Genomic DNA, 24,106 nt, shown 5'->3' on the forward strand with positions numbered 1-24,106 from the left:
TAAAGCAATGGAACTAAAAGCTAAAAGCACTTCTTCATACCTGTTGAGTATTCAAGTTCTTGAGATAGTCTCTCATTGGTTCTAATTAAGTCTCTTTTCTCAGCTTCTAATTCTTCTTTTGTTCTTGTGAATTGGCTCTGTCATATAAAGGAGTAATAAATAAGAAAATCAAGTAGAGCAATACAGGAAAGTGAACATAGAATTGTCACTTTAGTTAACATCAGCTGCAGTTTAAATGATTGGCTTTCTCTTATAATTTACACATCAAAAAATTAAAAATATCCATAATTCCAATGTTTCTATTTAAGTTTTGGATTTTTAAAACATTTTTACCAGACTTATGAAAATTTTTCTCATATCTCTTTTAATCACAAGGAAATGTCCTAATAACTTAGAATATCACTGTATTTACACCTTAGTTCAAACTATTTTTCAAGAAAGATTTCTAAAAATTGAATTACTTAAAACTTTTAATATATTTTGTCAGCCGGGTGCAGTGGCTCATGCCTGTAATCACAGCACTTTGGGAAATCAAGCTGGGCGGATCATTTGAATCTAGGAGTTCAAGACCAGCTTGGGCAACATGGCAAAACCCCATCTCTACAAGTAGAAAAAAAAAAAGCCAGGCATGGTGGCATGTGCCTGCAGTCCCACCTACTCAGGAAACTGAGGTGGAATGATCATTTGAGGCCGGGAGGCGGAGGCTGCAGTGAGCCGAGACTGCATCACTGCACTCTAGCCTGAGTGACAGAGCGAGACCCTGTCTCAAAAACAAAAAACCAAAAAACTTGTCAAACTGCTTCCCAGCAAGACAATGGCAATTTATATGCCGTTGAGAAATACCAATCTCAAGCTACCTATGCCAGAACTGTAGGTTGCCTTTTAATATTCTTGTTTCCTGTGTAGGAGCTTTTTAATTTGATACAGCTCCATTTAATTCTTTTTGCAGCTTGAACTACTGATGTAATATCCAAACAATCATTATCAAGGCCAATGTCAAGAATCTTTCCCCTATGTTCACTTCTCTGAGTTTTATGGCTTCAGATCTTACATTTAGATCGTTCATCCATTTTGGCTCGACTTTGGTATATGATGCACAAACATCCAACATTCATTTCTTCAAATGTGGAAATCCAGTTTTCCCAACACCATTAATGAGGAGACAATCCCGTCTCCTTTGTATCTTCTTGGCACCCTTGTTGAAATTAGTTGACCCTACGTTTGGATTGATTTCTGGGCTCTCTATTCCATTGGTCATGTTTCTGTTTTTATGTCAGTACTGTACTATTTGGATTACTATAGTTTTATAACAGTTTTCTAAATCATGAAGTATGATGCCTCCAACTTTGTTTTTCTTGCTCAATATTGCTTTGGTTATTCAGGATTTTTTAACTGATTCCATCAGAAGTTTAGATTTTTTTCTCTATTTCTGTGAAGAGTGCCACTGGAATTCTGACAGGATTGGGCTGAATCTTTATACCACTTTATATAGTGTGGACATTATAGCAATATGAATTCTTCTTAACTATGAGTATGGGATATCTTTCCAATTATTTGCATCTTCAATTTCTTTCATCAATGTTATATCATTTTTAGTATACGAATCTTTCACCTCTCAGGTTAAATTTATTCCTAAGTTGTTTTTTGGTTTTTGGATGGTACCCTAATGAAACTGCTGTCTCGATTTCTTTTTCAGCTAGGTCATTATTTGTGTATAGAAATGCTACAAGATTTTTTAATATTGATTTTGTATCCTGCAACTGTATAAATTTACTTATTAGCTCTGACAGGTTTTTGTGGAATCTTTTGAGGTTTTCTACATATAGGATCATATAATCTATAAGTAGAGATAATTTTATTTCTTCCTTTCCAATTTGGGTGCATTTTATTTCCTTGTCTGATTGCTCTCGCTGGTACTTCCAGTACTATACTGAATACAAATGGCGAGTGGGCATCCCGGCCTTCCATTGGATCTTAGTGAAAAAGTTTTCAGTTTCTTTTTTTCAGCCATCAAGCAGTTAAATAATTTCTATTACTTTTTAAGTTGCTTCATGGATTTTTTTCCTGCAAAATTTTATGTGACTGTGTGCACACTATTTTCTTGGGCTACAGATCCATAGCTTTTATAAGATTTATAAAGATTTTGTGACAGTTCTGCTTTCTTTCCAAAAGATTAAGAACCTCCGTATTGGGTTTTATTTCTGGACTGCCTTTTATTCTCTGTACTGATTCTTATATCAGCATTGTAATGTTTTAATAACCATAGCTTTATAAAACATTTGAATATGTGGCTATGCAAGTATTTTTAAACTGATACTTCCTTTTTTAGAAGCATCCTAGCTACACTATGCTTTTTTTTCCCCCAATCATTTTTAGAACTACATTAACAAGTTTCTGGCTATCTGACTTGGATTTAAGAGTCAAAATGTATTACCAACACATTAATTTGGAAACCATTTCCATCCAGAAATTTGTAATATCTTCATTTATAAAGGTATATTCTCACAGTTTTCAGAAAAGTATTTGAGTTTTATTGGGTATTGAGTTTTTCTTCATATAAATACATTTCTTACAAAGCCTTTCTAGGCATATTACGAGGCTTTTTTGCTCCTATTCAGATTTTGGAAGTAAATTTTTTTTTTCCCTTCAGAAATTTGAAGAAATTATCTTTTAACAGCAAATAAAATGTAAATTTTAAAAAAGCAATGGCAAAAGTATAAAGTTGTATCTGGCTAAAAAATAACTGCATGTGACCACTTTAACAAATTTGTCAGCAATCCCTGGGATCATATTCAAACTGCTATTCTTACAAAACTACCCTAAAGAAATGATTACCAATGTGGATTCACCCAAATCCCCAACTGTATCACATTTGGTGTAATACCTGGACTACAGTAAGCATTCAACAGATAATTTCTGTTGAGTAAAAGAAATGTCCAATCTATCAATAAAACATAGATCCAATTAAGGAATTTATATATACTTATTTTTGTCAGTAGCTTCTCCTAAGAGGACATCAGTTACATCTTCCCATGGACTAATAACTAATAAACAATCAGAATAGAATGTCTCTTCAAGTAACACATCTACAATGAGCTTATTCAAAGAAATATCTCTTACCTGAATGGCAATATTGCGATCCTGAGCAATTTCAAGTTCTTTGTTTTTCTCAGTTAGTGCCTTCAGCTGATTGCCTGGATAAAAGGAATTTTATGAATACATACACATTTGCTTAAAACTTGCAATGAGTATTTTTCTGCAACTGCCAACCTTACACATTTTAAAAATGAAAAAACAGAAGCCCAGAAGGACTGCATGCACATCACATTTCAAATTCATGAATACATTCAAAATTTACTGTGTTCTAGACCAAAATTTTAAATATGCTATCCTGTCTCCAAATCAAATGTATAATAATCCTAGCCAACATTTATGGGGAAAGTCATATGCAATTAGTAATTCCTTTATTTTTCAATGCCATCTTCTAAGTCAACATATATCATAAGAAACAGTGACCTGTATTTAGCAACAAGAAAATGCAGTTAAAAAGATAGGATCAAGAGAGAAAATAGCATTTAAACTATATAACATGTATATACAACAAATCACAATAATGAATATTTGCAATTCCTATCGTGTTTATCACTCTACATACAGCCTTTAAAGAAAAAAAATATTATGCTTGATAACACACTTATCAATTTCTCAATTGCCACTCAAAATGGGCTCTTTTCCCTTACACACAGTTTCTCTTCTAAACATAGGCTAACTAGAAAAAATATAATTTTTGAAATTTTTCCAAAAATATACATTGTGAAACTGTATTTCACTAAAATACATATGCTGGTAATTTAATAAGCAAATACATTATAATTAATTCTAATCTTAACTACTATTTAAAGAGGACCCCATTAAATGGGTCTAAATTTTCTATTTTGTTTTAACATTATTTACTGCTTTCCAGACTTACTGATCCACAGTACATAAACACACACACACATATTAACTGTATACCACAGGAAGGTATCTGATGTATCTGTAGGTTCCTCCCTTTTTCTCTTCTCCCAGATCTCATAAAAGCTGTCTTCACAATAATTTTTCTCAAATTCCTCGGCACTACTACCAAACAGATCTTCCTATTATGCCTAGGCAAAACTACATAGATAATGAACCAGATCTAGCTATATATGCTCCATCACACATGTATGCATATACATTATGTTTTTAAAATGAGGTGTACCAAAAGTAGCTGAAAAAAGTTATAACCTAAATAGTTGATGGTCATGAACCCATTAAGAAAGAAAGTTGCAATTTTAATCATTCCTTTGATTATGAACTTCCTGTGTTCCTTCTCCAACAATCACATTAAAACTGAACTATATTAAATATCATTTAATTATGCCAGCCAGGGACGGTGGCAATCCCAGCACTTTGGGAGGCCGAGGCGGGAGTATCACTCGAGGCCAGGAGTTCAAGACCAGCCTGGCCAACATGGCGAACCACTCTATCTACTAAAAATGCAAAAATTAGCTGGACCTGGTGGTACATGCCTGTAATCCCAGCTACTCAGGAGGCTGAGGCACAAGAATCTTCTGAACCCGTGAGGCAGAGGTTGCAGAGAGCCAAGATCGCACCACTGCACTCTGGCCTGGGCAACAGAGTGAGACTCTGTCTCCAAAAATAAAAATAAAAAAAAATTAATTATGCCTCTATAGAGATTTTTCCTAATGTTCTGACGTTTGCTTTCTTGAATCAGAAGTAGTCTACAGCCAGACCACCCTGAGGCACCCAATCTTGTCTGATCTCGGAAGCTAAACAGGGTCGGGCCTGGTTAGAACTTGGATGGTAGAAGCAAAGCACAGGACATATCATCCTCCTAAGAAATGTCAGGATCTTTAACATCTTGTGGGGAAAAGAGAGATCAGACTGTTACTGTGTATATATAGAAAGAAGTAGACATAAGAGACTCCATTTTGTTCTATATTTGTGATGCTGTTAATCTGTGAACCTACCCCCAACCTTGTCCTTGCAAGAGACTGTGCTGTGGGGGCTCAAGGTTTAAAGGATTTGGGGCTGTGCAGGGTGTGCTTTGTTAAACAAGTGCCTGAAGGCAGTATGCTTGTGAAAAGTCATCACCATTCTCTTAATCTCAAGTACCCAGGGACACATACACTGCAGGTTGCAGGGACCTCTGCCTAGGAAAGCTAGGTATTGTCCAAGGTTTCTCCCCATGTGATAGTCTGAAGTACGGCCTCGTGGGAAGGGAAAGACCTGATCGTCCCCCAGTCTGTCACCCATGAAGGGTATGTGCTAAGGAGGAAAGAAGAGGAAAGAAGTATAAGAGGAAAGAAGGCCTCTTGGCAGTTAAGATAAACAAAAGCATCTGTCTCCTGCCCGTCCCTGGGCAATGGAACACCCTGGGCAATGGAACATCTCAGTGTAAAACCCTATTGTATGTTCTGTTTATTGAGAAAGGAGAAAACCGCCTTAGGGCTGAAGGTGGGACGTGCTAGCAGCAATGCTGCTCTTTATGCACTAAAAAGGTTTATGGAGACGTCTGCATATGTATATCAAGGCACAGCACTTTTCCTTAAACTTATTCATGTCACAGAGATCTTTATTCATATGTCTTACTGCTGGCGTGGGTCCTCTGTATGGTGAGCAGGGTCCCCTGGGCCCACTTTTTCTTTCTCTATACTTTGTCTCTGTGTCTCATTTCTTTTCTTAAGTCTCTCGTTCCACCTAAGGAGAAAGGCCCACAGGTGTGGAGGGGCAGGCCACCCCTTCAAACATCTTGTGAGGTTTCTAAAACTTAATGATGTAAGAAAACTAAGAAAGAGATTAGCTATCAATCTTTTATAGGAACTAGGCCTTAAAGGGGAAATATCCTGAGATTCACAGATATTTATAAAAATTATTTAAAAAGTTAAAACATAAATATAATGAAATCAATAGGCTTTGATTCTTCAACATAAAAACAAGCTACTCTCTACTTCTTTAGTTGCATAACGCTTCCACCTTTTAAAAAATATTTCAAGAACTCTTATTTGATTTACAAAGCTGTCTAAGTAGACAGGTATGTGGGTCTAGCCATTTTATAAACAATAATCAGATACTGTTAAGATTTACATGTGGCAAAAGCGTTTTTAATAGCAAAATCAGAATAAGAATCCAGGCCTCCTGTCCATTAAGTTCTGTGTTCTTACAAAATCTTTACTACTAAGTGAAAAATCAAAATATCACCATAATAAAAACCAATGATGCTTAATCAATATCTTCATATTTAGTAAGTAAATGTTTCCCAAGTATATAAAGGAGTCTCTGAAGATTTCAATACTCCGAGAATACTTACAAAGACGAACTAAATACTTACTGAGTTTCTCTAGCTCAAGCCGCAAGCTTTGACACTCCCGGGTTTCATTCACAAGTCTCTCCTGACTGTGAGACAATCTCTTTTCTATTTCAAAATACTGTTGTTCTACAGCAGACAAGCAAAAAACAACAAAATCAAACACATGTACATACATTGTCAATACTGTTATTTATTTCTAATAACCTCGAATTTAAAATTTAAGGTATAGTACTAGAATTGCACTTCACGTAACAGAATCTGAGTAAAGATAAATAGACTGAGCACTGAAAAGGACTTAGAGTATTTCCAAATGACTTACATGACAAAAAATTAAAATAAAAATAAGGCCTAAAAGGGACTTTACAAATGAATGTCTTTAAGGCAGGTAACATGTCTCATTTATCTTAGTATTTTCTCCAGACATCAGTAAACTGCTTACCATGAAGTATTTATTAAACGAGAAAAAATTGTTTAGACAAAAAAAAAATTGCTTTGTTTTAAAAGGCTTCTTTTATAGTAGTCAAGATATTACCTGAAAGCATAAAACTACTAAATTTACGTAAATGTGTAAACTTCCCAAGGGAAGGGATTGAATATCGTGCTCAGCATAGTATCAGGAGTAAGACACTCAATATTTACGGTGCAAATTAATATATAGAATGCAACGTACTACTCAGCTCTGAGATCAGAGAACTAATTTTCAAAGTCAATTCTGCTTGACAGTTACACTTATTTTTACTTTTTTTTTTTTTTTGAGACAGAGTCTCCCTCTGCAGCCCAGGCTGGAGTGCAGTGGCTGGATCTCAGCTCACTGCAAGCTCCGCCTCCCGGGTTCACGCTGTTCCCCTGCCTCAGCCTCCCGAATAGCAGGGACAACAGGCGCCCGCCACCACCTACAGCTAATTTTTTTTTTTTTTTTTTTTTGTATTTTTAGTAGAGACAGGGTTTCACCGTGTTAGCCAGGATGGTCTCGATCTCCTGACCTCGTGATCCGCCCGCCTCGGCTTCCCAAAGTGCTGGGATTACAGGTGTGAGCCAATGCGCCCAGCAGACAGTTACACTTTTTTTGAAGTAAAAACTTGTTCAGAATTTCCAGTCAACTTAGCAAGAACAGCATTAACTTCCCCAAACAAATGGTAAACCAAAACACATTATCAGTAAGTTTGTATTTTACTAATGGTAATTACTATATTCTTCATATTTTTTCAAGGATGTTCAAGCCATTATTGTCAGTAACTTTCTTACTTAAAGGCCTACTTTAGGTAATTACAAGAAAATTTTAATGTTTTCTATCAAACTCCAACTTTTTGAGAGAAATCAGATACATTACATTTATGTACTGCACGTTCACTGTGTTTCCAGCGCTCTTATGCACCTAATATTCATTTTCGTAAACATGTAATTCATTCTGGGGCCACGGGACGACGCACACACTAAGAACAAGTGCACAGAGTGGTCAATTTGGCAAAGGCCTAGAATGCAGGTGACTAGAAAATAGGGCGGAGCCACTACCAGTTGAAGTGCAACAAAACATACAAGGTACTCCAGGCTCAGAGAGATGGGTTAGCAGACTCCAGCCAAGTCTGTTTCCCGTTTGTCGGACGAAGAGAAATAAGAGTCCCTATATGAGCCTACCCTAATGACAAAGAAAATGGTACTAAACTTAGATTCATATTTTATTTTTCAAAGGCTTCTTATCAAACTGTAAGGAGCAGGAAAGCGAAGGCTCAGGATATCCAAAGAGCCCAGGAAGTGAGGTTAACAGCGTGGTACCCAGTGCCAACTTGATAGGGGGAAGACCAGACCCAAAGGGCGAGAGTCAAGCTCATAACCAAGTGCGGAAAGAGCATCTCACTTACCGCTCTCCACCTTAAATTTCTCGTGCCGCCCCTTCAGGCCATCGATCTCGGATTGCTGATCAGCAAGGAACTTTTCAAGTTTGTTCTGGACAGACTTGGGCAGCTTGTTCAGCTCTGTGCGCTCCAGGACTTGCTGCAACACCGCCGCCATGTCGGTGGGGCCAGGGGCCCCAGTGGCAGCGGCTGACGGGGTAGAAGCAGAGAAGAAAGGCGAAGACCAGGAGGACCCAGACGCCTGGGCCGCCGCCTCTACCACCTCGCTCGGTGGCTCGCGCGCGCCCGCCCGCCGGAGACTCCCGCGGCGGGACCCTGGGAAATCGAGTCCAGCCTAAGCGGCGGCACTTCAGCAACAGCACCTCACCGCCCGCGACCGAAGTGCGCGCGCAGCCGTTGGAAGCTACGCACCCTGGGAACCCGAGCTCAGCTGCTACCCCGATCCTATTGCGCACTCAATTTTCCGGCTTCCAGCTCCACCCACTTCAGGCCTTGTAGGCCTCTGGGAAATGTAGTGTTTTTCTCATTCCCTTCCGCGAGCCCAATCCCGCACCGCCCTTTCAGTTTCCGTTTTTCTCCCCGCCCCCCTGGCTCTCCTATCTCCGCTCCGTAACCGCTGTCCGCACGGTGGCGCCACATACGTACTCGTCACCCCATGGCCCTCCCTGAAGAGCTGGTGACCTTACCATCAAAGCCCCGGGATGCCATGGATCGTCCTCTTTGGCGGCTTCTGGACACTGAGCCACTAGAGGGCATCGGTCCCGGTAGGGGCGGACGGCAGGCTCCAGGCTACCGCCACGCTCTCTATGGCGCCCAGAAGGGGGCGGGGTGGCGACCGCAGTCGCTTTGGCTGAGGCTCTGCGGTGAAGGGAGGGGGGCGTTTTACGTCATCAATCTGCGCCACCTGACTCCCAAGACCCTAGCTTTGGAGTGGGAAGTGAGGTGTGGGAAGTAGGTCGCTTTCTGATGAATTAAGTGGCAGTGAATTGAGACCGGAGGGAATCTGGCCCCTAGAGGCTGGTACTTGCGCCCCCAAACCCCATCTCCAGCAGACAGACTGTCCGAGGTAATTGTCGGCCACGAGTGCACATTCTGAAAACAGGTAAGTCAGCCTAAATGTAGTGTATGTGTGTGTGTGTGCGCGTGCGTGTGCACTAGAGCACACAGCTCCCTTTTCAAGAGAAAAAGGAAGGGACAGAGTGTTGGAAACATATGGACAGTCACTCCGGCACACACTTCTGACGAACTTACCTTGTGTGAAACGGCGTACCTAAATGGTTTTTGGCGGTGGAGAGGTGGTACTGAGTGATACAGTACCCGGGAATTTAAGGACCCGGGTTAATTCTTCAGGAGGAGAATTAAAAGAAACCGTTAGCACTTTGAGTGTAGCCTGTGTTTTAAATTTTTCGTTGCAGAAATTGCTACCTAACATTATATTGTTTTTAAAATTGAAAACTGTTATAACTGAAGTTTTTAAACACTGTTAATTGCTACAGTAATAGAACTTGCATGTTTCCAGATCATAATTCTGTAATTTTAAAGCTCAATCCGTAGATTGCTTCGTGTTTAATTACTCTTCAGAAAGAATTTATTAAATTATTCATTGTAAATAATGCATTCCCAATGTCTTCTCTCTGCAGTTCCCACAGTCGTGGGCCTTCTGTGAATTGGAGATTTATTTTTTATATGAAATTTATTCTTTTTCTCTAGTTCCTACTTTTGAATCATGTTGTGAAGCCATCTAAGAAATATAAATGGAAGCATTTTGTGATATTTTGTAATAACTAAGGAAAAATAAATCAGCAGCGGAGCTTAAGGTTGATTTTTCCCCCAAAATACTTTTTAGATAAGCACTGTAATTAAAGTTGCTGGTATATGAAGTATTATGCTATGTCCTAAGCGCACAGTATTATCATACTGTTGATCTGTCATTTGGGAAATGTAGATTTTCTGTATTTAGATTCACAGAATCCTAACATTAGATAGGTTTTCAGATCTGCTAGGATTCAAATGCTTTATTTTATAGATTAGGAAACCGGAGCCCAGGAAGAGTGAGTTGTGTCAGTTACAGTGCTTGGATCACAAAGGCTTTGGCTGATATACAACATTTCTGGAAAATTATGACCCTATAAGGCAAAATACAGTGGTCCCTTAGTGTCCGTGGAGCATTGGTTCCAGGACCCTCTCACCTGCCCACCCCATGGATACCGAAATCCATGGATGCTCCAGTTCCTTATATTAAATGGTGTAGCATTTGGATACTTTAAATCATCTGTAAATTACTTATAATGCCTAATACAATGTAAATGCTATAGTTGTTGTATTGTTTAGGGAATAGTGACAAGAAAAAACATCTTTGCACTAATGGTACAGATGTAATCATGCTTTTTTAAAATAGAATTTCTTTCAGTCTGTGGTTGGTTGGCTACATGGAAGTGGAAACCACAGATATGGAAAGCTGACTATATATATTTTTAGTACTGCCTTTTATAAAGTATGGTTGACTACATTTAAACATTTTGAAAGAGCTCTAAAGAAAAATTTATCTGACATTCAATCCGATTTCATAATTGAACAGATTTTCACCTCTCTATTGCACTGAGTTTCTTACACATTAATATGGCTATTAGTGACACCCTAGAAGAACTAAGGTTAAAAGGGTAAATATAACTTTGGAATTATTTGTATTTGTTGCAAGAATTAAGAATTATTAGAGCAGAAGGAAAAGGAGTATAATATGATGAAGTAGAGGAAAGTTTATATATAGAATTTCGTACCTTAAGGCATTACTAAAAGGTAAAAGCCCTTAACTTCACAGAGGCATCAGTGATATTTAGACAAGCATTCCTAGACTTAGTCTCTAAAAAATGATATGCAAATCTGATTCACGTCTATTGTTGTCAAAAAAGAGCTAGGAAGAAATTAACGTATTTTGAGACAAAACTGAGCAAGCTCGTTGAAACAATAATGAAACAGCCTCTAGTAGGACAGTTCAAACTTGAATCCATTCTCTGGGCTTTAATTTTAAAATGCAAAACCATCTTGTGACTGACAGTTTACTGGTATCAGATATACCATCCCAGCATATCTCTGGTAGCCTTAACTTTGTGGTACTGAATAAGATTCACATTTTTTACAGAACCCAAATGATGATTATTCCTAAATTGCAGTGTTCAAAATACTGTAACTGTGTTCCTGCAGTCTCTGTTTGTTTTATAGCTCTTTTGGGTATCATCTCTTTTACATTTTCATCCTCACCAATTATGAGCTCCTTGATTTAATCATTCATTATATTGCCTAGCTCTTTTATTGAGTATCTTTGGTTTTAAGCTATAGAAATGCAAATCGAAGGAGCATAAGCCAATAGAGGGAATGAATATACTGATTTCCTTCCAGAAATCAGAGAGAAAGCAGAACAAGAGCTATGCTTAGTAATGATTTAATTGAAGGACTGGTTACGATTCCTCATTACGAGAATGGTGTTGAAAAACAGGGATTCTAGAGCTGGAGTGTCTCCTTTGCCACTTAACCAACTTTGTCACTTTGGCAAGTTATTTAATCAACTTTTCTCATTTCAGTTTCTTCATATATAAAATGAGGATTATAATGGTACCTACTTCCTGGGGTTTCATGAATTATTGTTACATGGAACGTACTTACAATAATGCCTTGTTCAAAATAGAAGCTATATAAATGTTGTTGTTGTATTGCTATTTATCTACTTAAATAACTCTTACTGTAGTATATATTGCTCAAGGACAGAGACTGTGTTGCTCATCTTTGTGTTATCCCACTTAGCATAGTTTCTAAGCAAAAGTATAGTTCTTTCATATATGCTTATCAAGTAAATGAATTTGACTCTACTTCCTAATGAACTATTCAGAAATTCATGTTTACTATTTTAGCAATGAGAACACTGAGACTTAGCAATATGTTATCAAAGACAATACAACTAGGAAGTAGATCTAAAATAAGAAATCTGATGTGTTGGCCGGGCACGGTGGCTCACGCCTGTAATCCCAGCACTTTGGGAGGCCGAGGCGGGCGGATCACCTGAGGTCAGGAGTTCGAGACCAGCCTGGCCAACATGGTGAAACCCCGTCTCTACTAAAAATACAAAAATTAGCCGGGCATGGTGGTGGGTGCCTGTAATCCCTCCTACTCGGGAGACTAGAGGCAGGAGAATTGCTTGAACCCGGGAGGCGGAGGTTACAGTGTGCCAAGATTGTGCCGTTGCACTCCAGCCTGGGTGACAAGGGCAAAACTCCATCTCAAGAAAAAATAAATTTAAAAAAAAAAAAAAAAAGAAAGAAAGCAATCTGATGTATTGCCTACTAGTTTAGTATCCTCTCCCTTATCCCAGCTTTGAGAAAAAGGTTTGATCTCTCATGTCAACTCTGGTTGATTTGTGGTTGTTTCCTGCTGCACTGTATTGAGAACTCTGGAACTACATCTGAACTTTGCAAGAAGGAATACACTGTGTAATAAGCGTTTGCTGCAAGGCCTGGGATGGCCTCAGGATAGTATCACTTCTTTTGCTGTACTACTCTCATGATAAAGACATTGCAAATGATATTTTACCTAAAAATACTATATCTTTTTTTCTTGTAATATAGGAGATTTTAGTTCCTAAAAATGGGAAGAACCTACATTGTAGAAGAGACTGTTGGCCAGTATCTTTCAAACATAAATCTCCAAGGAAAGGCTTTTGTCTCTGGCCTTTTAATAGGACAGGTATGTATCTTTTACTCTGTATTTATTACTAAATAATTACTCTGTAATTTATTAAAACAAATTACTTGTTTATTTAAAGTTAAAAGATGCTGTTTAATAATAAACTCAAGGTTGGGGGATGGAAGAAGGAATGTAGAAGAAGTAATTTTAAAGTAGATCTTTGGGGAAACATGGAAAAGTGACAAACCTAGCCCAGTTTTGCTCAAGTCAGGACACCTTCCTCTTTCACCATGTAAAAGTAATTTATTACATGGAAACTTCAGAATTAGAATGTTCATTGACCAGATTATTCACATTTTGTTGTCTTTCCAGAGTGTTTTGTACTCCCTTCTAATCTTTCTAATATCTGGTTATTCAATTCTTTACAAAGGAAGCTTTTGGAAATTTTATTCCTATTCTGATTTGTGTTGCCTTATATTAGACATTATAGCAACAGTGGTCATATTTTTATATGCTATAGTACCCATCTTACTGCATTTTTTTTTTATGTTGGATCAATAAGGAGGGAGAGGGATTGGGAAAAATTTGGAAATTAGACAAATTCTAATTTCTTCTTAGAGCTGTGTCTTAAAAATAGACACAAAATCAAACAGAGATTCAGGTACTTATTTGAAAACCTATGCCACTGATTTGTTACAGGTGAAAGAAGAACCTGTTAATCAGCTGGAGGGACTGGTCAGCAGTACAAAGCGAACAAACAAACAAACAAAAAAAAAAACGAGTCACACAGGCAAGCTGACTGTGTCTATCCAAAAACACTGGGGAGAGTGCACTTTGGCCCAAGGACTTGATTTTGAGGCCTACTAGCCAATAAAGCTCTTATTGGGACAATTTTCTTTCTAGATAACTTAGCCTGATGCCTTAGAATCTTCAAATTACGTAATTAACTTTTCTTATTCTGATTCTATCCATATTCCCAAGCTACTTTCTTTTATAGTTTGATGCCCCATGTTATCTATTTATGAAGAATACACTGTCCAGAGGACTCGTGTTCAGATGCCTTCATGACATTTTAGCTTTCTACATCATTCTGAATAAACTCTGTTAATGTCAGTCTAGCCATGAAAGACAGGCTCATTTTCAGAATTTTTACAAATCTCATTTCTTAATTTGCAAAACAGAGGGCACGTCTACATGGATCAACCAGGTAGCACCACCCTGTGAAGCCTCTCATTAGACAACCAGACCACCTCTCTTGAGAACAGTGTGAATTTCTTTTTAATTCAGTTACTTAGCATGTAATTCGGGGCTCTTTTTGTTAGGAGTTTTCTGTTTAAGTTTTTTTGTTTCTCTTTGTTTAAAATATTAAAGAGAAGAAGTCTTAGAGAAAGATGTGATCGGTAGAGATAAAAAGTCAGGGAGAAAGACCCTCTTCTAAATTTGTCTTAACTGGATAAAGGTTGTTTCTAAAGCTCAGGCAAACTGCCATCTTACAAATGAGTGTCTCATAATTTAAGGCCTTCCTTCCATCTGTCTTTATGCTTTAGTATGTATTGCTCAAGGACAGAGGAATTCATTCCTTTCAGTATTCTACATGCTTTTTCTTCGCTTTTCTTCCAGAGTTTATTGCTTTTTCCTCTCCTTCCCCTTAAGCTTGCTTGTTTCCTGGTCTCTGTCAGTTTTTCTTTTCAAAGTTATACATTTTATTAAGAAAAGAGAAGCCTTCTTAACTGAGACCTACCTTCTTTTCCTGTGTTTATTTGAATGTAACTTCCTGAAAATAACTGGTAGGAATAATTAATCTTATTTTCTATCCCAAGGTGATACTAATGATCATTTCAGGTCTAATACATTTCAGGTCATGTGTGGGGATGATACAATGCTAACTTGCATTAGCAGTGTTATTTTCACTCTTTTTTGTAGGAAACTTTCACTCTAGTGAAACTGAGCTATTAAATGTTCCCTACATTTATTTTTAGATCTCCCACCTTTGGTCACTACTTAACTGATCTTACAACTGAAGAACAGATTGGGTGTGGTGGTTCATGCCTGTAATTCCAATGCTTTGTGAGGCCGAGGTGGGAGGATTGCTTGAAGCTCGGTGTTTGACCTAGCCTGGGCAACATAGCAGGACTCTGTCTCTACAAAAAAGTAAAAAAAAATAAAAAAAAAAATTAGCCGGGCAATTGTGGCTGGTTGTTCAAGCCTTGTAGTCCTAGCTACTTGGGAGACTACTCGGGAGGATTGCTTGAGCCCAGGAGTTCAAGGTTGCAGTGAGCTGTGATCACGCCACTGCACTCCAGCCTGGGCATTAGAGCAAGACCCTGTCTCTAAATAAATAAACACACACACGCACACACACAAAGAACAAAAAACAAAACAGAAAAAACCCTTGAAGAACATAGAATCTGGTGTCACTTTGAATTGTGTCCCAAATCCCCTTTGTTATTCTGTGGAATGTATGTGGAAGTTTCCCACTGTCATCATTTCAGTTAAAATAAGATACAAAAGGTCACTTGTTTAATATCACTGATATTTTCCAATCTGTTCACTTACTATTTATAAAACAAATATATCTAGAAAATATAACAAATATAACTAGAAAACTGAATAAGCATGTTACTTTTTAGTTAATGTAATTCATTCACTCATCCTGTAAACCATTTTTAGGGACCACTCTATGATTTATATTTGAGTTGTCCAAATAAATAAGAAGCTGATATTAAATACGTTAAAAGATAAACAACATGTGAGGGAAAGGTTGTAAGGCCACTCTTGAAAATTAGCCTCCCTTTAGCTTCCACTATAATATTGGTGTTAATGATTTAACCTGTTAACAAATATTACTCAGTTTTTGCATGTCATAAAAGCTAAGGAATTCAGGTATCACTCAAATTAGATTGAGGAATCAGATACCACTCTAACAAGCTTTTAAATTTGTTTTTGAAGTGTTCTTCACAAAAGGATTATGTGATTCTTGCCACTAGAACGCCCCCCAAAGAGGAACAAAGTGAGAACCTCAAACATCCCAAAGCTAAGTTGGATAACTTGGATGAAGAATGGGCCACAGAACATGCCTACCAGGTTATCTTATTTTTCTGTTTATATGTTTTAGTTTTATTTCAAAAAAGCTAGAATCAAGAAGATTTAGTGACTGAGTAGAGAGAAGAGACATAGGGAGAAAGTAGCTAAACATGACTGAGATTGTTAGCTGGGGTGTCTAGGAGGATAGTGTTGGCATTATACAAGGAAGAAACAGATTTGGGATGAGTGAGTGGGAATAATGACTAAATTCACTTACAAGTATTTATTGAATGAATTATGTATCATCAAATACATAATGTTAGAATAAGCTAAAAATAGAATTATTTCCTTTTCTGGGGTTGGGGGTGACGGGAGGGAACTTAGAGGACGAGTCAATAGGTACAGCAAGCCACCACAGCACACGTATACCTATGTGACAAACCTGCCCATTCTGCGTTTTTGGGTTTTTGTTTTTTTGAAGAAAAAGAATTTTCTTTAAGAAATAAAAGAATTATTTCCTTTTCCAATCAACTTTAAATCTTTTAAACTCAAACGTGTGTTTCTGTGTGTATATATATATATACACAGACATATATCTGTATCTGTGTTTGTGTTTGTGATTATGGGGCAGTGCGTAGTTATATACAACAAAAATCCTGCCTGTAATCCCAGCACTTTGGGAGGCCAAGGCGGGTGGATCACCTGAGGTCAGGAGTTCGAGACCAGCCTGGCCAACATGGCAAAACCGTGTCTCTATTAAAAATACGAAAAATTAGCCAGGTGTGGTGGCAGGTGCCTATAATCCCAGCTACTTGGGAGGCTGAGACAGGAGAATTGCTTGAACCCGGGAGGCAGAGGTTGCAATGAGTCAAGATCGTGCCATTGTACTCCAGCCAGAGCGACAAAGCGAGACTCTGTCTCAAAAAACAAAACGAAATAAAACAAAAAACAAAGAAATTCAATATTTAATTATTATTGTTTTAGTCCGTTTGTGTTCCTATTAAGGAATACCTAAGACTGAGTAATTTATAAAGAAAAAAGGCCTTTTTGGCTCATGATTCTGCTGGCTGCAAGATTGAGCATCTGGTGAAAGCCTCAGGCTGCTTCTGTTCATGTCAGAAGGCAAATTGGAGCTGGTGTGTAAAGATCACATGGCCAGAGAGGAAGCAAGGGGTTGGGAGGTGCCAGGCTTTTTGTTTTTTTTAACAACCAGCTCTCCTAGGAACAAATATAGCGAGAACTCGTTCGTTGGTGTGAGGATGTAACCAAGCCATTAATGAGGGATCTGCCCCATGACCCAAACAGCTTCCATTTCAACATGATGTTTAAGGGGGACAAACATGGCAACTATCTTCTAAAAAAAATATTAAGTATTGTAAAGTTCAATTCCCAATGGTTTGTAAATAACTTTCTACTCTAATTTTGCTTTTGGTCTCTCGTGAAATTGTATATGACACATACACACACACACACACACAGAGTATTAATGAATTTATATAGTAAATTAGCTTAACCTTTTACCTCTAGAAAGAAAAGGTTGATATTACTTTTTCCCCTTTCTTGCTGTCACCTCCATCTCCTAAAAAATGGTTAATTTTTTGTGTTGGTGATTTTGAAAAGATAGCAGACTCCCTATGCTAAATATGAAAACTTTGTCAGATTGTGCTACTATAGTAAATAGAATTTATTAAATTAGAGGAAACCACCAGCAGACATAATGCAAGTAGATTAAGGATTAGAGCATGGTATCTAATTTTTTAAGACTCTACTCTGATTAATTGCTTATACATTAACTAATGAAAAGCTAACCAAAGCACTCTAATCTCTGAGTGTAGATGATAGAAAAAAATCCATGTGGTGTTAAGAACTAGCCACAATCATGTGAAGGGAAATACAAATATGGAGATATCATGGTAGTATGTATCGAAAACCTTGAAAATATGTATAACTTCTTAAACCAGTTGTCCATCTCAAGGGATTTGTCCTAAACAAATAATTCTATGAATGCAGAAAGACGTACTAGGATTTTTAATCTATATTATTTTAAGGTAAAATTACATATAAATGCCCAATATCAGTAAATGGGCTTAAAAATTTGAGGTTAATCTATGCGATAGAAAATAATGGATTTTCAAGTCAGACTCCCTCTGTTCAAATTCCAGATCTAGTATGCTGCTAAAAATAGGGATACAAAGGTAGAATTACTTACTCCCTTAAGGAGCTCCCTGACCAACTAGTAGGGTTCACAGATAACTATAATATAAGGCTGTGTGATAAAATCCTTGGGAAAACTACCCCAAAGCCCTATGGGAGTTCAGAGATCAAAGGATCAGAGAAGGCAGCTTCCTCAAGCTGCCTTTGAAGTATCCAGTAGAGTTGAGACACGTAGAAATATAAGAGAAAGTCATTTTTGGCCTAGGGAGCACCCTGAGTAAAGACATAGGGTTAGGAAGCCTAGGATGTATATGGGAAACAGTTTATAGCTCATTTGACTCTGCTTTTCAAGTAGTTTTTGACAAATATTTGAATTACTTGAGGAAAAGTAGTGTCAAATGAGGGTATAAATATCAGATTGACCAAATTCTAGAAAGTCTGAAATATCAATCTAAAATAAAACTTAATTTTATTTAGCTGATGGTGGGACACCATTGAAAAACTATTTCAGTCTTCGATCTCCTGAGAAAGGGGTTTATTTATTGATGTAGCTAAAGGATGTTGTTATCAGATAGTTTTATTTATAAAGTAGTTTTAAGGTGAAAAGCTAAGGACACTCTAAGAAGACAGTTTCTCAAACGGAAAGGATTGCGTATAATGCCAAATGCTTTTGTTAGCTAATACTATATTTCTATTTTTAGGTATCCAGAATGCTACCAGGGGGACTTTTAGTTCTTGGAGTATTTATTATTACTACTTTAGAACTGGCAAATGATTTTCAAAATGCCCTGCGTAGAGTAAGTTTGATATATCGAAAATTCTTAATGAAATCAGTTATATGTTATTTTTATTGATTATGAGTATATATAATGATTCTAGGCATATTTAAATTTGTTTTCCATAATTCTTTTTGCTGGGGTTACATTGAAAAAGCTTTTTTCACTCGATTTCTTGGATATCTTGAGTGTAAAAACTGTTTATATATTTAAAAACTACATATTTTAAAATAGTCTTTATTTTAGAGACAATTCTGACTATTAGGAAACAAGTTATAATGCTTTAACAGTTTTTCTTGTACAATAGCAGTATTCTGTCACACATTCCATTTAGCACCTAGTGATTATTGTAACATGAAATTAATAGGTGCTGAAATTCTTTACCTTCTTTTCAATTCTTCTTGGATCCCAAGAGTAAAAACATAAAGAATCAGATTATTCCTGGACACAGTATCTATCAGGAATCTCCTGTGTTTTTTGCTTAATTACTGCACCAGAGAATAGGGTAATGTAGTGTAAAAGTAAATATGAAGTTGCACAAGCTGTTTTCCCTTAAACCCAAACCTAAGGTAAACTCTGTGTAGCCAGTTCTTTCAACATTCAGGACCCACATGAACTTTTTGAAGGGTATTTCATACCCCAAAAGGGGGGGACCTTTTAATCTTGAGACATATAAAACCCAACCTCAGCAGTATCCCACAAAAAGTGTGCAGCTGAGAACTTAGATGTTACAGATTTTTTCAGTCTTGTAACCTGTCCTGTCAGATGTCCAAGCCTCAAGCCTCTGATATTTGCACCTAAGGGAGTAAGGGAAGAAAATGGAGATATTCTCCCTGCTAAATTGTTTGACCCTCTGCCAATTTTTCCATCTTAAATAAATTTACCTTGTTCACAATTGTTCATTCCCTTTGGCATTTTGAAATGTAACCTAAATCTATGCGTATTTAATATTAATAGCATTGATTGTGCACTCTTTTGTGGCTGGTGCTGAATTGAGTGGGTTGAATGTGGGCCCAGTGCTAGAGGGATATAGCCAGACCCACTTTCCTTGCTTTTGTATCTTTTGTTCCTAAAAAGTATATAAAACTTTAGAAATGCTTATCTGTAAAATTACTGAGTTTCAATTATCTAATTGTTTCCATTGGCTTACATTGACCAACACTATAAGAAACAGCCTTATAAAACTTGTCAGTGTCACCCATTGTTGTTAAGAACTTTATTCATCATGTTACATTAATATTGTGTTTCCGGAAGAAATTTCTTTTTATATCATGAAGAAAGTTGTGCCTCCTCTGATGATTGTTTGTCTTCAGCTTACAGACCATGTGAATTAGGTTACAGATTAGATTTCTCTCTGTGCATTATTGTTAGAAAGCTTAGAGCGAAATGTGTTACCACCCCTTATATCAAGTATGCATTTTTATAATTCTTATTTCTGACACAAATTTATCTCACTCTTCTACTTTAACTTTTAATTTATGTTATTACTATATTTTATATGTTGTTATATATTGCCTTAAGTCTTGTGTGACATTTAAACAAGAAATGCTAATGACATGCTTGATTTCTTTAGTTAAAATCACTTGTCATTTCTCATTCTAATGAAAATAAAGTCTCTGTTCTATAGTTTATGTAAATTCTAGTTGCCCCAAATTAATTGTTCATGTCCAGTTAATCACTAATGACAGTGAATTACATTTTTTTATTTAAACCCAATTTTTTTGTAATTTCCTAAAAGGGACTCAAAAGGTTAGTAATTAGCTCCAGTCTTTAATTTGAAGAAAAGAAAAATTAATGGTGGCACACACCTGTAGTCTCAGCTACGTGGGACGCTGAGGTGAGAGAATTGCTTGAGCCCAGGTATTGAAGGCCAACTTGAGCAACATAATGGGACCCCTTCTCCAGTAAATAAAGAATCATGAAATTTTAAAGCTAGATGAGAGTTGGGGACATTATAATTGCCTATTTCAACACTCACTTTTTTTTTTTCATTTTGCATTCAATTGATGTGTATTTTTCTCTTTCAGCTAATGTATGCTGTGGAAAAGTCTATAAATAGAAAGAGATTGTGGAATTTCACAGAGGAGGAGGTCTCAGAACGAGTGACACTTCACATTTGTGCTTCTACAAAAAAGTATCTTTTGTTCAGTTTATGGTTTAAAAGTACAAAGTACCAAAATAATATTATTGCAAGGTTTTTTTGCTATTTAAATCATCATTTAAAAAATAGGCATAGTTTTGTAAGATTTTTCTGTAAATAACATGGAATTAGAGCTGCTAATAATAATAATAGCAATAATGGTTGTTAATCATGTCTCAAGGTCATAAAAAGCTTGAGATCTGAAATATGAAAGTCTCAGGATTTTGAATTTTTTACCTATCTGCCCCGGTACATCCAAGCACAGTAGGTTCTCTACAGAGATAAATGCCTAATTCATGACTTAGGCAAAGTAGTGTTTTTATTATGTGAAAGTTTTCACCTCCAGTTTCGATAGATAATGATGTACAATTCAAAGCACAGGTGCATAGAGCTGGATAGTATAGGACATCCGAGAAATTCTTATGTCTTTGGCTAAGATGAAATGACACTAAAAGCCAGTTACAGGGCCTCCTTACCTTTTCTTGTCTACACCTTGCCAGGGCAAGGGTACTTCCCAAGCAAGGGTCAGCCTCACCGAAGGAGTGACACGATTGATGGACTTCCAAAGACAGAATTTTAAAAGTGACCATTCCTGCAGAAGCAGGGCTTTTTTTTTTTTTTTTCTTTTTGTATCTTTAGTATTTAACTGCAAAGTTTCATGTACAAGCCCTTTAATCCAGTAAATAGTCTCAGGTTTGACCTCATATAAAACAGTGCTACTTTTTTTAATGGAGAATGTGTATTTGAGCAGAATTTCACAAGTGCTTTAATTCTATTTATTGCAATTAGCGGGATTCATAAAAGGTAGGAAATGAGTTTTGAAGCATCTCAAGTACTATAGTGACAGCAGTTTACATGTATGACTACATACACACATATATTTATACACATGCACACATGTATACATATATGTACGCATATCTTTAAAGTTATGATTTTGTAAGAACTTTTGGATGTGTGCATTTTTTAGTTTATTTTTTGATGGTTTATATTCTTTTAGTTATCAATAATGCCTTTTTTGGTTATTTCTTTCCTTAATTAGTAAAGAATATTTTGTCGAACTTATGATATGCATGATCCAAAGGTAAGAAATTTACTCTTTAAAGATTTTTCTGTGTCACAAAGTATTTTCAATCAAAATTCAGCTTTATATTTAGTTTTAATAATTTCCATTGCCATCACTTCCTACTGATGTCTACAGCTAACTATAGTTTTTACTTTGAACTATGATTAATTTTATTAAAGGTAAGGAAAACTTTTGTGTGTGTGACAGGGTCTCACTCTGTTGCCCAAGCTAGAGTGCAGTGGTGCAGTCATGGCTCACTGCATCCTCCACCTCTTGGGCTGGAGGGATACTCCCATCTCAGCCTCCTGAGTAGCTGAGACTACAGATGTGCACCACTGCACCGTAATTATTTTTGTTTTTTTGTTTTTTTGTTTTTTTTTGATAGAGATAGGGTTTTGCTATGTTACTCATGCTTGTCTTGAACTTCTGGGCTCAAGTGATCTGCCTGCCTTGGCCTCCCAAAATGCTGGGATTGCAGGCTTGAGCCACCAGGCCCAGCCAACTTTTAAAAAAATTGTTAAAATATCTTTGTTAATCTCCTCCTGCCTTGTTTGTGTATTTAGTTTTATATTTGAGAGGCTGGTAATAAAAGTGACTGAGGACTTTGGTAGCTGCAATGCCTACTGAACAAGCTATGTGTATTCAGCAAAACCCAGACTAGCACTTTGCTAATGCATCTAAAAGGGTTGTGAAAAAGTAACTTTGCAGTGTCATTAGCAAGGATGGGACAGAAGGAGAATGCCTGCCACCTAGGAGTTGCTCAGTGATTATTTGCTTCACATCAGAATCTTCGATATTGATACTGTTGAAGCTAGAGGATCAAAGGACCTTTCATAATTCTAAACATGGAAATTTCTGGTTCTTTTTCTGTCTACCATTGGGAGGAGCAGTGATGCCAAGGATGCCAAGCTTGAAGAGTACTGAACTTAACACATGCTTTCTTTTGTATTTAGTTCAACCTGTAGTCTTTTGATCGAGGGTTTAGCCATATATGTTAGATATCAGCTTGTATGCGTTATTTAGGTTATATACTTAATGATGTTTTGTTGATCCATGTATTTTATCTAGACCACATCATAGTTATTTTTCTCCCTTCTCCACTACTAGGGTTCAGCAAGACCAGCAGATTGGAAGTATCAAAGTGGATTATTATCCTCATGGCTTTCTTTAGAGTGTACAGTTCACATTAATATTCATATCCCACTTTCTGCTACTTCTGTCAGCTATACTCTGGAGAAAAATACAAAGGTATCAGGGTAAAATGAATTTTCTTCAGTGATTGCTAAGTGAACAATCTGCTTTTATTTTGCTTGCATGTGTCATTCATTTTACAATCCTAAAAAATTACATTCTGTTTATAATAATGTTATATGAGTGAGTAACCATAGCCACAGCCAAATTAGAAACTTTTAGAAGTGGAACAATGTCATAATACTAGTGTATTCAGTTTAATAATAACTAATAATTTAGTTATTGAACTAAATACACTAGTATTTATTATGTGCCAATTAAGTATTATTATGTGCTTTGTCATTAAACTAAATACACCAGTATTCATTAATTAACATATGTAAAATGTAATTAATGTACGAAGTTATAGTGTTTGGACTTTCAGCTTTCTCTTGGTACTTAGATTTTTTGTCTTTTTCCAGTTCTTTTTTGTATTTCTATACCATTCTTTTATTTTTATCTTATTTTTCTTCATTTTTCCCATTGAAGATGTCAAATGGAGCTTTTTTAAAAAAAATTATTTAGACGTATTATTTGAGGTTTTTTTCTCACTTTTTTTTTTTTTTTAAGGTAATGGGCGTTAAATTTTATTTAACTGGTCATGTACTTAATAATCTCCCGAGTCTGTGACATAAATGTTATTCTGGGATAAAGATCAGAAAAAAACTATATTATTAGATATGATAAGGTACCAAGAATTGGGGGGTATAATTTTTTTTTTAATTTGTGAAACTAGATTTAAATGCTGCATTAATGAGACTTTTAGGGATTTTAATATTTCAGTTTATTAGGTGAAAAAAGTAGATTATAGGAAGTTTAATTGAGATAGGAAATCTG

At 36.6% G+C, this 24,106-nt stretch overlaps 2 protein-coding genes across 6 annotated transcripts in view; one reads left to right on the forward strand and one right to left on the reverse strand.

The window, feature by feature from the left end:
• TPR (translocated promoter region, nuclear basket protein) overlaps positions 1–9,089 on the reverse strand; it is a 62,888-nt gene extending 53,799 nt beyond the window's left edge. For both annotated transcript variants that reach the window (XR_013417135.1, XM_015121836.3), the window contains exons 1-5: positions 8,892–9,089; positions 8,212–8,520; positions 6,374–6,478; positions 3,121–3,194; positions 41–137 (exon numbers count right to left, since the gene is read on the reverse strand). Coding sequence is in view for 1 of the 2 variants with exons in the window: in XM_015121836.3 (XP_014977322.1) it covers positions 41–137; positions 3,121–3,194; positions 6,374–6,478; positions 8,212–8,520; positions 8,892–8,961 (655 nt within the window). In the remaining variant the exon portion in view is untranslated. The remainder of the gene's footprint in view (positions 1–40; positions 138–3,120; positions 3,195–6,373; positions 6,479–8,211; positions 8,521–8,891) is intronic.
• Positions 9,090–9,155: 66 nt separating this feature from the next.
• The window catches only part of ODR4 (odr-4 GPCR localization factor homolog), a 42,173-nt gene continuing 27,222 nt past the window's right edge, over positions 9,156–24,106 (forward strand). For 2 of the 4 annotated variants that reach the window (XR_013414158.1, XM_077993443.1), the window contains exons 1-7: positions 9,156–9,307; positions 12,822–12,939; positions 15,829–15,963; positions 18,759–18,854; positions 20,861–20,967; positions 22,021–22,057; positions 23,147–23,287. Coding sequence is in view for 3 of the 4 variants with exons in the window: in XM_077993443.1 (XP_077849569.1) it covers positions 12,841–12,939; positions 15,829–15,963; positions 18,759–18,854; positions 20,861–20,967; positions 22,021–22,057; positions 23,147–23,287 (615 nt within the window). In the remaining variant the exon portion in view is untranslated. The remainder of the gene's footprint in view (positions 9,308–12,821; positions 12,940–15,828; positions 15,964–18,758; positions 18,855–20,860; positions 20,968–22,020; positions 22,058–23,146; positions 23,288–24,106) is intronic. The other 2 variants (NM_001260697.2, XM_077993445.1) reach the window with 2 other exon arrangements.

This window comes from Macaca mulatta, chromosome 1, assembly GCF_049350105.2.
Source record: "Macaca mulatta isolate MMU2019108-1 chromosome 1, T2T-MMU8v2.0, whole genome shotgun sequence".
NCBI lineage: Eukaryota > Metazoa > Chordata > Mammalia > Primates > Cercopithecidae > Macaca > Macaca mulatta.